The 14472-nt window shown below is 39.8% G+C and overlaps 1 protein-coding gene across 1 annotated transcript in view; it reads left to right on the plus strand.

The window, feature by feature from the left end:
• Positions 1-502: 502 nt before the first annotated feature.
• Positions 503-14472, plus strand: part of SEL1L2 (SEL1L2 adaptor subunit of SYVN1 ubiquitin ligase) — a 122990-nt gene continuing 109020 nt past the window's right edge. The window contains exon 1 of the mRNA XM_017876675.1: positions 503-576. Within this exon, the coding sequence (XP_017732164.1) occupies positions 503-576 (74 nt within the window). The remainder of the gene's footprint in view (positions 577-14472) is intronic.

The raw sequence follows: 14472 nt of genomic DNA on the forward strand, positions 1-14472 counted from the left end.
TTATTTGGCCTTCTCTACTCAGTTAAACTTCATAAAAATTAAAATAAGTAACAGAACTATTCCAGAAAAGAATAAATAAAAGCCTAGTCCCCAGTAACTTTAGTTTTTATGGAAATTTTGCTATCTTTGCACTTGAAGAAGGAAGTGATGAGGAAGAGAGAATAAAAGACCACAAAATATCTTTTCAAGACACTGACACTAAATTATAGACTGTTTCAGAGCATCTGCTATATCTTAATGTATATAACTAAGCCATTAGCCTATTACCAAATGTATAACAGTACATCAAAATGTATTTGTATTTAGAGACCTTGAAATATCCAGGTCTGATCTAATTATGCAGAAATAATGATTCTAAATCACTTATGTTAAGAGAGGAATGGAATAGCCTCTTTCTACGCATGCAGTTCTTGCTGTATGGATGCTACAATTATTATATGACTGAGATGGCTCTCTAGGGAACCAAGGTGTTGTTCTCAGAGCATAGAGGTTGGGGGCAGTAATGCCCATCACCCTCATCCTGTCAGGGCTCTGGGGAAGAGAAAAGCTGTGTCCTTCAGAATGGGAAGAGCTTAGGTGAGTGGCAGTTAGAATTTGTATTCTTGCCCTTAATGCCAGACAGAGTCAGGTGTGCAGGAAAGTTGCCCCCATATGGTTGAAAGTAAGATGGCACTCCCACCAGAGAGTAGGGAAAGGTTCCTGTGAAATTCTACCAGGAAAAGGAATGAGCTGGGACCAGGCAGAAGGCAGTTGAGATATTATAACCAGAGATGTGTCAGTGTATATTGAACTGTGTCTAGGCCTTTTATATATTTTTTCTTCTTTCTTGAATTACTAAATCTGTTTTGAAAATGCCAGTCAGTTTTACACGTGGTAAGCGTAACCAAGAAAAGAGGCTTCTAGGAAAAGGGGGTAGGAGCACTGATCAGAGTGAGAAAAAGCCAGAGAGAAAGTCAAGTTCAGCAGGAGCTGCTTCTTCCAGGGCTTACAAAGTGTAGTTTCTTCACTTTATTTCATTCAATAAGGGAAGTGTTTTTCTCACAGATGCTAATGCCACTTCCTTTAAAAAGATAGGTTTCAACTGGGCATGGTGGCTCACTCCTGTAATCCCAGCACTTTGGGAGGCTGAGGTGGGGGAATCCCGAGGTCAGGAATTCAAGACCAGCCTAGTCAATCTGGTGAAACCCCATCTCTACTAAAAATACAAAAATTAGCTGGGTGCGGTAGCGTGTGCCTGTAGTTCCAGCTACTTGGGAGGCTGAGGTAGAAGAATTGCTTGAACCCAAGAGGCAGAGATTGCCATGAGCTGAGATTGTGCCTCTGCACTCCAGCCTGGGTGATAGAGCGAGACTCCATCTCAAAAAAAAAAAAAAAAAAAAATAGGTCTCTGGTAACAGAGAAAGAGAGGGGAACTTACATTTGTTATTAAGGTGCCATGTATTTAATAAAACACCAAACAATTTAAACTTTGATTCTATTCTGTCTTCACACATACTCCGAAAGGTAGGAACAGTATTTCTATTCCCATTTTACAGAGAACTGAGGCTCATGGAGGTTAAATAATTAATAATTTATCCAACTTCTTCACATGGTTAAATAAGAAAACATGAAATGACCATTTCTAAACATCATTTGGTGGCGGGGCGCAGTGGCTTACACCTGTAATTCCAGCACTTTGGGAGGCCGAGGTGGATGGATCTCCTGAGGTCAGGAGTTTGTAACCAGCCTGGCCAACACAGTGAAACCTTGTCTTTACTAAAAATACAAAAATTAGCTGGGTGTGGTAACGGGCGTCTATAATCCCTGCTACTCGAGAGGCTGAGGCAGGAGAATCGCTTGAACCTAGGAGGCAGAGGTTGCAGTGAACTGAGATTGTGCCATTGCACTCCAGCCTGGGTGACAGAGTGAAACTCCATCTCAAAAAAAGAAGAAAGAAGAAATTAGAAAGAAGAAGAAAGAAAAGGAAGAAGAGGGAAGAAGAAAAAAGAAGAAAACAAACATCCATTGGTGATGTCCAAAAATAAGCATCTCATAAATTAAACTAATAAAGAACCTAGAGTCGTACATGCATACCTTGTTTTCTTGCCCTTCACTTTATAGCACTTCACAGATACTGCATGTTTTACAAATTGAAGGTTTGTGGTAACCCTGTGTTGAGCAAGTCTATCGGCATCATTTTTCCAATGGCATATGCACATTTCATGTCTCTGTCACATTTGGTAATTCTCATAATATTCCAAAAGTTTTCTTTATTATTATATCTCTTACAGTGGTCTGTGATCAGTGATTTTTTTTTTTTTTTTTTTTTTTTTACACAGAATCGCCTTTCCCCCCCCGGGTGGGGGGCAGTGGTGGAGCAACCTGGACTCACTGCAACCTCCGCCTCCCAGGTTCAAGCAATTCTCCTGCCTCAGCCTCCTGAGTAGCTGGGACTACAGGCACCTGCCACCACACCCAGCTAAGTTTTGTGTTTTTAGTAGAGACACTGTTTCACCATGTTGGCCAGGATGGTCTTGATCTCTTGACCTCGTGATCCACCTGCCTCCGCTTCCCAAAGTGCTGGGATTACAGGCATGAGCCACTGTGCCCGGCCAGAGACTTGTAGGTTTTTAAGGAGATGGGTGTCTTGATGAAAACAGTACTTAGGGAAAATTATTCTGAAGGTAGAAGGAAATTAGATTAAAATGAGAACAATTATAATTAAATCTATTAGGAGGCTATTGTATGAATGCAGGCATGAAATGACTGGGTCTGATTCATGCTGTGCTTTCCTCAGAAAACTAAGTACTCACCCAACAAAAATCCCATTGGGAGAATTTCCTCTGGGCCCTTGTAGTGTAAATCCTCTTTCTTCTACGTTTCGCCAATTTTCTCCCCATTCCTGGTACTTACTGTCTGTACACTTCTAGTCATTTATTCCCAGCCTGACCTGCTCTCGTAACTTAGTTCCAGGTTTTAGAATCATCCTTGTTGCCAGGTGGGCCTCTTACTATTGGTCTCACCTCTGTCAGCCTGAGTGAGTGTCTTCTGTGGATTCTCCTGTTACCTGTGTTGTTCTGCTTCCCATTCATCACAGTGTGATTCCCAGGGCTTTACTTCTTAAGTGGCAGCCCATGTGGAAATCAGCACATTATCCCTTCCTACTTCCTGACCTCCTGCACCCACAGTTGTCCACTCCAAACTCCCCACTGGCCCAGCTCAACCCTCAGATCATGCCAGAGAGAAGAGGTGAGGACTGAGCATTGAGAAATGCAAAATCATTAGGGGACTCAAAACGAAAGAGAAACTCTCAAATAGGAGTTTGAAAGGAAGAAGAATATTTGAGATACTATAAAGTCACAGAAGCTGGTATACAACAGAGTCTAAAAAGAAAGACTGTAAAACTAAGCAAACATGTCTAGGGGGAAGATGTCATTGAATGAGACAAGAATAAGAGGTCATTACTGGCCTTTGAGAAAGAAGTTACCTATGTGAAAAGGTTAAAAGCTAGATTTCAAGGATGTAAAGTAGAGAAAAGTCTATTAAGAAGCAGAGGTGGCCACCAGCACTTTGGGAGGCCGAGGCACGTGGATCACCTGAGGTCTTGGGAGTTTGAGACCAGCCTGGCCAACATGGAGAAACCCTGTCTCTACTAAAAATACAAAATTAGCCCGGGTGGTGGTGCCTGCCTGTAATCCCACCTATTCGGGAGGCTGAGGCAGGAGAATCACTTGAACCCGGCAGGCGGAGGTTGCGGTGAGCTGAGATTGCACCATTGTACTCCAGCCTGGGCAACAAGAGCAAAACTCTGTCTCAAAAAACAAACAAACAAACAAAAAAAGATAGCAGATAGCAAAGCATACCACACATTTACAATGTGCTCAATGAAAAAGGGCAGGTTGCATTTGGGGGTGGGGTGGGGTAGGGTCCTTGGGCTGGCTCTTCCCATGCTGTCAATTTCTTACACAAAAGCAAAGATTACAGAGACTCCAAATTCAAACTTGCCCTCCCAGGTTTTTAATAAAGATATATTTGACAAAATAAGGGGATAGAACATATTTTGTTTGTTAGCTTGATTGATGACATTTAAATATTTAGACATATAGGCCAGGCGCGGTGGCTCATGCCTGTAACCCCAGCACTTTGGGAGGCCGAGGTGGGTGGATCACGAGGTCGGGAGTTCAAGACCAGCCTGGCCAACGTGGCGAAACCCCATTTCTACTAAAAATACAAAAAAAATTAGCTGGACATGGTGGCGTGCCTGTAATCCCAACTACTCAGGAGACTGAGGCAGGAGAATAGCTTGAACCCAGGAGGCAGAGGCTGCAGTGAGCTGAGATTGCACTTTTGCATGCCAGCCTGGGTGACAGAGCAAGAGTCCATCTCAAGGAAAAATATATATATATATTTAGACATATAGAATGTGGACTCCCATTTATATTCCTACTCTAGGTTGTGCAAATATTAGGGTCAGGCCTCTGGTAACAAGGGTGAAGATAGAGAAAAATCAGGATTTTGCTTTTATTTGTTATTCTCATTTTATTTTATTTTTTATTTTTGATATGGAGTCTCACTCTTTCCCAGGCTGGAATGCAGTGGTTCAATCTCAGCTCACTGCAGCCTCTGCCTCCCGGGTCCAAGCAATTCTCCTGCCTCAGTTCCCCAAATAGCTTGGACTATAGGCATACACCACTACGCCTGCCTAATTTTTTTTATTTTTAGTAGAGACGGGGTTTCACCATGTTGGCCAGGCTGGTCTCGAACTCCCGACCTCAAGTGATCTGCCCGCCTCGGCCTCCCAGAATATTGGGATTACAGGCTTGAGCCACCGCGCCTGGCCTATTGCTACTCTCATTTTTTTTTTTTTTTTTTTCCTGCTCCAGATTGTTTGTTTAGATTGGGGAAATTGCCAAATATTTCAAGAAAATGAGAAAGAATATAAGAGAGAATGAGAAAGTCAAGATATTGGCTAGCAAGGGTTGGTGAACAGAACAGTAGTCCTTGGAAGTTAAGTAAGGTGAACTGGACGGAGTTAGACAACACCAGGGATGAAAAGGAGGTGAGTCTACACTAGGGAAATAAATGGTGAAGCCAGGAGTTAAAGCATTTTGAAACTCTCATGAGAAATTAGATCTGGAAAGAACTATAATAGAGAGTTTTTTTTATATTTTCTTCTTCTTTTTTTTTTTTTTGAGATGGAGTCTTGCTCTGTTGCCCAGGCTGGAGTGCAGTGGCACGATCTCAGCTCACTGGAACCTTCACTTCCTGGGTTCAAGTAGTTCTTCCGCCTCCAAAGTAGTTGGGATTACAGGTGCATGCCACCATGCCCAGCTAATTTTTGTATTTTTTTAGTAGGATGGGATTTCACCATGTTAGCCAGGCAGGTCTCAAACTTCTGACCTCGTGATCTGCCTGCCTCTGCCTCCCAAAGTGCTGGGATTACAGGCGTGAGCCACTGTGCCTGGCCGATATTTCATTCTTCTAATCCTTTTCTCAATACTAGGAATATATTCTATATGATTTATTTTGTCATTAGTTATTGGTTTACCTTAGCTTCAGAGAATTGAGATTTTTGAACCAAGAAGTCCTAATAGGCTGAAAACACAGAATCATTTCAGTTGTCAATTGCTGCATTAACAACCCAAAACTTAGTGAGTTCAAACAACAATGATTTATTACTCCTCATAATCTCATAATTCTGTGGGTTGACTGGGTGGTTTTTCACTGATCTCATCTGGACTCACTCTCATGCAGTTTCATGCAGCTGGTGGTCAGCAGAGACAGCTGGGATGGCTAGGCCTCTCTGTCCACATGGTCTATTATTCCTTGCTTCTTCAGGACATGGTGGTGTCACGGCATTGCTCCAGGAGGATAAAGGAGGCTACAAGGCCTAAGGACTAGCCTTGGAGTTGAAGTGTCATCTGCCATATTTCAGTTGGTCAAAGCAAGTCAAAAGCATAGCCCAGACTCAAGGAGTGGGAAAAAATAATATCCATCTCTTGATGGGAGGACTGGGCAAAGTCACACTGCAAAGCAATGTGAACACAAGGAGTTGTGATTCCCTGGGGGCCATTGTTGTAACAATCTGCAATAGTCCACTACCCTTAGCCTCAACGATTTATGTCTCTTTCATGAATCTCATCCTCCCAAAATTATGCAAGTCTCATCTTATCATATCATCAAGCTCAGAATCCATGATCTCATGGTCTGTATGAAGTCAAGATGTTGATGAAGTTCCTTAGGTATAGTTCTTTAATTCAGGCACCTGTAAACTAAAAAGACAAGTTATTCCCCATGCCTTCACATACCCAATGTACACTGGAGAGACAGAAAAACCACATTAGACACTGCTGTCCCGAAAGGGGGAAGGAGAGACATACTAGTCACTGGTCCATGGCAATTTGGAAATCTAGCCAGGTGCATGTTGAAAGGTTCCTCTACTCCAGGCACAGGCAATGTTTATTAATTAGGACCCAGTTCTACCCTCTGGAAGTGGTTCCCTAATTTCTTGATCTATTTGGCTCTTGGCAATATCCTCTGGGCTTGGCTCTGCCTTCTGAGTCATCCTTCTTTTACACAAGAAATGGCCCATGTTTGTGGCTGAGTAGCTGCCTCATGCTTCCTCCTATTCCTGGAAAGATGGAGGCCCACAGGCCTCTTCTCATTTTGAACTGTCTCAATTTCTTTTAACCCAAGCTAGTGGCTTTTGTTCAACACAACACTTTTTAAAACCTTGTAAGTCTTCTATGAATCTGATGGGCTTCCCCTCCATGCCCCAACAACCACATGGACAATTCTTTTGGAGGCAGGAGGCTGTAGTGCTAGCTTCTTCCCTACCACTTCAAAATTCTTCTATCTCAGTGGAAGGGGAAGAGTAAATCAAAGCTGTAGTGTGCATAGGATGGTGTGTTCCATGTTATGTAAATTGATGTGTCCCATAAAATGTTGTGCATAAATCAGATTTTTGTTTTTAAAAAAATGCAATTTATGTCATTATAGAAACTTGCCACTTAAAATCAACCTATTGTGAATCCTTTGGTAAAGTTTGATGTGGCGATGGTGTAGAAAGAAGAGCTCTGGAGTCAGACCTGCATATGAATCCCACTCTGCCCTGTGACCTGGGACAAGTGACTTATTCTCACTTGGTGAGAACACAGATATTTCTGTGCTTGCTATTTTGATGGGTTGTTACAGAGATTGAAGATAAAGTATCTAAAGACTGTAGCATATAATAAATTATAGTTAGAGCTATAATTCTAGAGCTGAATGAAACTTTAGTCCCCTTCCAAGGCTAACTCCACATCAGACATTTTTGATGGTATACACTATTATATATATTCATTTATTCATGAGGATCATGAACTACTGACCTATTATGTGCATTATGAAACATATCCCTAAAATAGAGATAATGAAGGAGATTTTTTAAAACCTCAGGCAAGTAGATCTAATATTTTCTTCCTGCACCCGGTAGATTGTGGTTTTTTACAGGCAGTGCTTGAATTTGCAGGAATTTCAGCATCCTGTAGGGGAAGTGATAAAACAGTGGTGCAGATCTCCAGCAATCATCAATGTTTCTCAAGTGGTACAAAACAAGCAACTCTAAAGTAGGATGCATTTTTGTAACAGAATGTTTTCCCTAGTAGCCAATGGAAACTTCTTTTTCTTTAGGTAAAAAATCTGAAAGCCTGAAATTTATAAAATAAACACCCTTGTAATAAGTTTCAAAACTGTTTTGGCTTGCACATCTTCTGCTGGAAATAATGAACAATTGCTATTATCTTCATGTTATGTTTTAAGCTACTGAATAGTTAATTCCTTCAGTTATATGCTTATGCTTCCTTCCATTTTCCTAATTCTTTTATCTACACTTATCCTACTTTTGATTACTGCTTTTAGCCCCGTAATTTTCATGTTACTCTTTGACCACTGACAGTTTGATTTTCTGGACCAGTGTATAAACTTTACTCCATTTAATATCTGTAATTTTCTCCTCTCACTCAAATACACATGACACTTTGTACTTCTGTGTCTGTACGTTCTGTACATACTAACTCTAATTTTATTCTGTGTACTTTGGGGAATGTAATAATGGGAATCTACCAAATCACATTGCTTTTCTAGTTTACTTTTCTAGTTGTGATAATGGAGTTTAAAAACTGCTAGACATTTTATGTGATTATAATATCAGTCATGATGTTTGATTTCTAATACACAAATATAATTAGGTTGAGGAATTTTCTTTGAAAGATACTATAATTGAGAGATGTCACATTACTGGCAAAGCATTAATAAGTACTAATAACATGAACTCTCTAATTATGTTTTACTTGCCATAGTCCCTTTTAAACTACTAATGTGTTAGGTTGGTGCAAAAGTAATTGTCGTTTTGGGCCGTGAATTTTAAATAATTATAGCTAGGCTTAAATATATCTTTGTTAATCAAAATAAGAACCATTGCAATCAACACATTTTTGCCAAGGAGAAATAAGTTTGTGTTTTCCTGTAGTGTAAAAATCCATGCTTCTGGATTCGACAAACTCTTGGAAAGCATTTTCTGAATCTTGCTGGTTGTGGAGGCATTTTCCCCGCAAAAAGTTGTCGAGATGTTTGAAGAAGTGGTAATCGGTTGGCGACAGGTCAGTTGAATATGGCAGATGAGGCAAAATTTCAAAGCCCAATTCGTTTGACTTTTGAAGCTTTGGTTGTACAACGTGCAGTCAGGCCTTGTCCTGGAGAAGAATTGGGCCCTTTCTGTTGACCAATGTCGGCTCAGGCGTTGCAGTTTTCTGTGCATCTCTTTGATTTGCTGAGCATACTGCTCAGATGTCATGGTTTCACTGGGATTCAGAAAGCTGTAGTGGATCTGACCGGCAGCAGACCGCCAAACAGTGACCACGACCATTTTTGGATGCAAGTTTGGCTTTGGGAGGTGCTTTGGAGCTTCTTCCTGGTCACAATCTGATTGAGAAATGGTTCATTGTTAAGAAAACACTTTAAAATGATGATTTTCCAATTTTATTCAGCTCATGAGGCACCCACTTATTAAGCTTTTTCACCTTTCCAATTTGCTTCAAATGCCGAACAACCATAGAATGGTCCACGTTGAGTTCTTTGGCAACTTCCCATGTAGTTTTAACAGGATCAGCTTTGATGACTGCTCTCAATTGGTCGTTGTCAATTTCTGATCGCTGGCCACTATGCTCCTCATCTTCAAGGCTCTTGTCTCCTTTGCAAAACTTTTTTTTTTTTTTTTTTTTTTTTTTTTTGAGACAGAGTCTCACTCTGTCACCCAGGCTGGAGTGCAGTGGGTCGATCTCAGCTCACTGCAAGCTCTGCCTCCTGGGTAGCTCCCAAGTAGCTGTGTCTACAGGTGCCTGCTACCATGCCTGGCTAACTTTTTTTTGGTATTTTTAGTAGAGATGGGCTTTCACCGTGTTAGCGAGGATGGTCTCAATCTCCCGACCTCATGATCCGAACACCTCAGCCTCCCAAAGTGCTGGGATTACAAGTGTGAGCCACCGTGCCCGGCCCTCCTATGCAAAACTTCTTGAACCACCACTGCACTGTGCGTTCGTTAGCAGTTCCCAGGCCAAATTGTGTTGTTGATGTGGCAGGTTGTCTTTGCTGCTTTACGACCCATTTTGAACTCAAATAAATCACTCAAGTTTACTTTTTGTCTAACATCATTCCATAGTCTAAAATAAACAGCAAGTAATAAGCCAAAAAAAATGAAGTGAGAAATGCCCATTAAAATGATGTATAACATAACCACATTTATTTAAGTAATGTATTCCAATAGCAAACGGCAAATTCCAACAATGCAAAAACTGCAAGTACCTTTGCACTCACATATAATATCCTGAAGGCATGTTAAATCCTTTAAAGAAGTAGGTTCCATATAATAATAATTATATATACCTAACATTTATTAAAAACTATGTATTAAGTACTGTGCTAAATATATAAATGATCTCATTTAATTATCATAACAATTAAGGAAACAGTTACAAAATCAAGACTAGAAATATAAGCGTGTTTGACTTAAGGCCACAAAGTAGACCATGAGGCTCCATTGCCTCTGATGTTGGTCCCAATATAATCACTTGACAGACTTGGGATAAAGTTTTATTTATAATAACATTTAATATAACTTATTCATATCTTGAACCTAAGGAACAATCCTAATGTATAGAATAGTATCAGATATGTATCATCTTTAAAATAATTTGGTATGCCTTAGTAATGCATTGCCCACCAGGCAGTTTTTGAATATTTATTTATTTAAGACAGGGTCTTGCTCTGTCATCTAGGCTGGAGTACAGTGGCACAATTTCCGTTCACTGCAGCCTTGATTTCCTGGGCTCAATGATCCTCCCACCTAAGCCTCCTGAGTGGCTTGGATTTCAGGCTCATGACACCACGGCTGGCTAAGTTTTGCATTTTTTGTAGAGACAGGGTCTCACTATGTTGCCCAGGCTGGTCTCAAAACTCCTGGACTCAAAGGAGCCAGCCACCTTGTCCTTCCAAAGTATTGTGTTTACAGGTGTGATCCACTATACCCAGCTTAATTTTTATTTAGAATTTGCCAGTTATTTCTCTAATTTGACAGAGGACTAAATATGAATCAATCTGGGACCAGTTCCTATAAGGTCTAGATTACAAAGTAAACAAAACAGACGTAGAATTGTGAGGCCGCTGCCAAGTACTAAAGTTCATCGGTAAGTGAAAGAATAAAACATCAAATTAATAAATACAATGGGCTGGGCGCAGTGGCTCACGCCTGTAATCCCAGCACTTTGGGAGGCTGAGGCAGGCAGAACACCTGAGGTCAGGAGTTCAAGACCAGCCTGGTCAACATGGCAAACACTGCCTCTACTGACAATAGAAGAATTCGCTGGGGGCAGTGGTGCATGTCTGTAATCCCAGATCCTTGGGAGGCTGAGGCACGAGAATTGCTTGAACATGGAGGCAGAGATTATAGTGAGCCAATATTGCACCACTACACTCCAGCTTGAGTGACAGAGTGAGACTCTGTGTCCAAAAAAAAAAAAAAAGTAGAAATAATTAATAAATAAATTAGAAAATTTATGACCTGTTCTTAAAAGCTTTTGACTTTTTGGAAATACAAAATTTTGACTATTTCATATTGGTTTGTGGTCAAATTCTTCAGCCTGTTAAATGTGAACGTATCACATATTTGCATTTTTTTTTTTACTTCCCAAAGCATATGATCATTTTACAATGTATCAAATTTGTTTACAGCAATTGAAAATTTGTCAATCCTAGTAATGTAGTAAAGTTGAAACATTATGATGTGTTGTTACCCTGTCATCTCATATTTTCAGACTTGTTTATCTAAGAAAGTGAAGAAATTTCAAGCACTGTGCAAAAATAAAATATGCCAATGATGATGCATGTATTCTACATGATATATATAGTCTTTATAAAAATATGTATTAAAACTGGTTCATTAAAATTCATTGAAAGCTATCTTCTCAAATTTCAAAGCCTGATATAATTATCAGTCTACATTTCTCAGATGTTTGTATCATTCAATTAATTTTAGTATCTCTCTGACATATGGATGAGTCTATAAAATATAAAATGTTATATTTTCTCTTCTATGTTTTAATAGCTTCTATTAATAGATGACATTTATATAGATACATTTAATTAAATACATTTCTAGCTCAGAAAGTTTTCCACTATTGTAATTAGCTCTATTATTTATGGAACTCTTTCATGTTATTAACTCAATTTCAGAATGCTTGATTAAAGTATATAGATTGTCTCTGGTGTCAAGTTCTAGGCTTTACAGATTATCAGGAAGGAATTTTTTTAACACCATTAAGGAACTCTAAAATTGTAAATTATTGTCAACAATTATTTAATTCTAAATTTTCTAAGAAGTTTTTTAACAAGAAGTTGTATTAGTGAAATTAAAAAGAAAATTTTTTAAATTTTATAAAAATATTTTGTATATGTGCAGCTATCAAAGCAGAAAACATAATAAAAGACAAAAGGAAAGAAATGTCACCACACAGGTAAATATTTGCTAAATCTTTACATTTTTTAATAGAAAATTTAGGCTATAGGCACTATTTTTATTCAGGATACTCAGAATTACTTAAAGAGGCAATTACTAACTATTGTCTCTGTTTTTGTTTTTTAATTCTCAGTCAATATTATTCTTTCGTTCATTCAACAAACATTTGCTTAGTCAACTGTGAGAGGAAAAGACTGTCATCAGGCCTGAGTCTTCTAAGTTGTGGACTGTCTGAGGTCCTAAATATTAGGTTGGCGCAAAAGTAATTGTGGTTTTTGCCATTACTGTCAATGGTAAAAAATGCAATTACTTTTGCAAAACATTAAGACACAAAGAGCAGAGACCAGCCTGGCTTATAAAGTCACAGATGCTTATTAAACATTATCAATCTTATGATGTCTTTGCACAGTTTGGAAGTAGGTGATTCAAATTTTCAGTTTATTCTCAACCCAGCAATGATTTGCTCCTATAAATATGTCATTTCAAGTAAAGAAGTGACTTTCCATCTCACACTGAGTGAAACCAAAGCATTATAATAGCTTGCTTATTGGGCTCTATGGTCTTGCCCTAGTGTGTTTTTTTTCTCTGATATCAGCTCCTACTACTGTCTCCTTGACGTCATTGCAGACACACTGGACTCCATGCTGTTCCTCAGAAACCCCAAGAATGTGCCCCCCTTTCCTGTTCTCTCTGCTTGGAATGCCTTTGCACCCAGATGTCCATAGGGCTCCCTTCCTTTACCTTCATCTTTTCAGAAGGTCCTTCCCTGGACCTTCACTAAATTTACAATCACTCTCTCTAAAATTGCAAATCCTGTCAAACACCTTCTTCTATACCCCTTCCCTGCTCTATTTTTCTTCTCAAAATTATCACCATGTAACATACAGTATTTTATTATATTTGTTGTCACTCTCCCTGCACTAGAGTACAAACTCCATGAGAGCAACGGTTTTGTTTGTGGTGTTCATTGCTGTTATCCCCAGCCACTAGAATAGTGCCTGGCACATAGTAGACACTCAATAAATGTTTATTGAATTGATGAGTAAATCTTAAATCCAAATGGAGGAAGTAAACTATGAGAAATATTAATACAAATTAAAAATCCCTCTGTACATTGCAACCTTTTTTTTTGACGTAGTCTCGCTCTGTCGCCCAGGCTGGAGTGCAGTGGCCGGATCTCAGCTCACTGCAAGCTCCGCCTCCCAGGTTTACGCCATTCTCTCGCCTCAGCCTCCCAAGTAGCTAGGACTACAGGCGCCCGCCATCTCGCCCGGCTAATTTTATTTTTTTTTAGTAGAGACGGGGTTTCACCGTGTTAGCCAGGATGGTCTCGATCTCCTGACCTCGTGATCCGCCCGTCTCGGCCTCCCAAAGTGCTGGGATTACAGGCTTGAGCCACCGCGCCCGGCCATTGCAACCTTTTCTAAACCCCTCTGAATATAGCTCCTCTCTTATCACTATAACTACCACATCCCATAATTAGCAGTGGGACTATTGTTAGCAGAAATAGATGGGAGCTTCACCTAAATCTCAGTTTGTCTTCAGGCAAGTGGAGAATGAAGGAACATCCGTTTCATCAGGTCATCTCGCTTTCTCTTGCGGGCTCTTGGCATCTTGCGAGAGTGTGCCTGCTTAATAACACCTGAAATGCCCTTTGGAATCCTCTTACCGCTTGAGAACAAGGATGCTGCTCAGACCCATAAGCATCCACCCTATGCCCAGCATTAGAAGATGAGGCCTCCAGAGTAAAGATGGGAATGGGCCCCTTCCAACCTTGTAAAGCCTAGGACAAAAGAAAACTAAGAACTATTCTATTTCAGAATATTAGAAAGTAAAACAAAACAAAACACAATACAAAGCTAAACACTACCTTTGTGTCAAAGATTAGGGGTAAATGTTCCAGGGTAGCCTGTTGTAGATCGTATATCTCACTCAATTCCATTGGCCCAAGCACAGATGGTAGAAGTGGAAAGACTAAAGACTGCAAACACCTCTACTGCAAAGTGCCCATATATGCATGTTATCCTACAACCAGAATAGAGTATCCTCAGCTCACTGAACTTGCCATAGTGTTTCATGACTCCTTGCCAATGAGCAGTATACTATTTGGCTGAAAGCACCGTCTCTCCATCTCTACCCCCAATGCAGGCTTGGCAAATTCTGGTTATCTTCCATAATAATTACCATTTATATGATAATTTTAAAAATGCACTCACCTAAGTGGAGCTGCTCTTTCCATAGTTTTCTCTCTTTCTGGCTTTACAACTGTACAACTTGCAAAAAAAAAAAAAAAAAATTCATCTACTCCTCCATTCCCCAACAAAAACTTTTTGAAAACACACATACACACATGAAAAAAATGTTTAAAGATAATTTGTCTTGTGCTAAGGATCTAATATTTTCAGGAGTTCTGTGTGCTATTTCCTTCTACATTAAAGAATAAT

Source organism: Rhinopithecus bieti, unplaced genomic scaffold, assembly GCF_001698545.2.
Source record: "Rhinopithecus bieti isolate Rb0 unplaced genomic scaffold, ASM169854v2 scaffold_10620, whole genome shotgun sequence".
Taxonomy (NCBI): domain Eukaryota; kingdom Metazoa; phylum Chordata; class Mammalia; order Primates; family Cercopithecidae; genus Rhinopithecus; species Rhinopithecus bieti.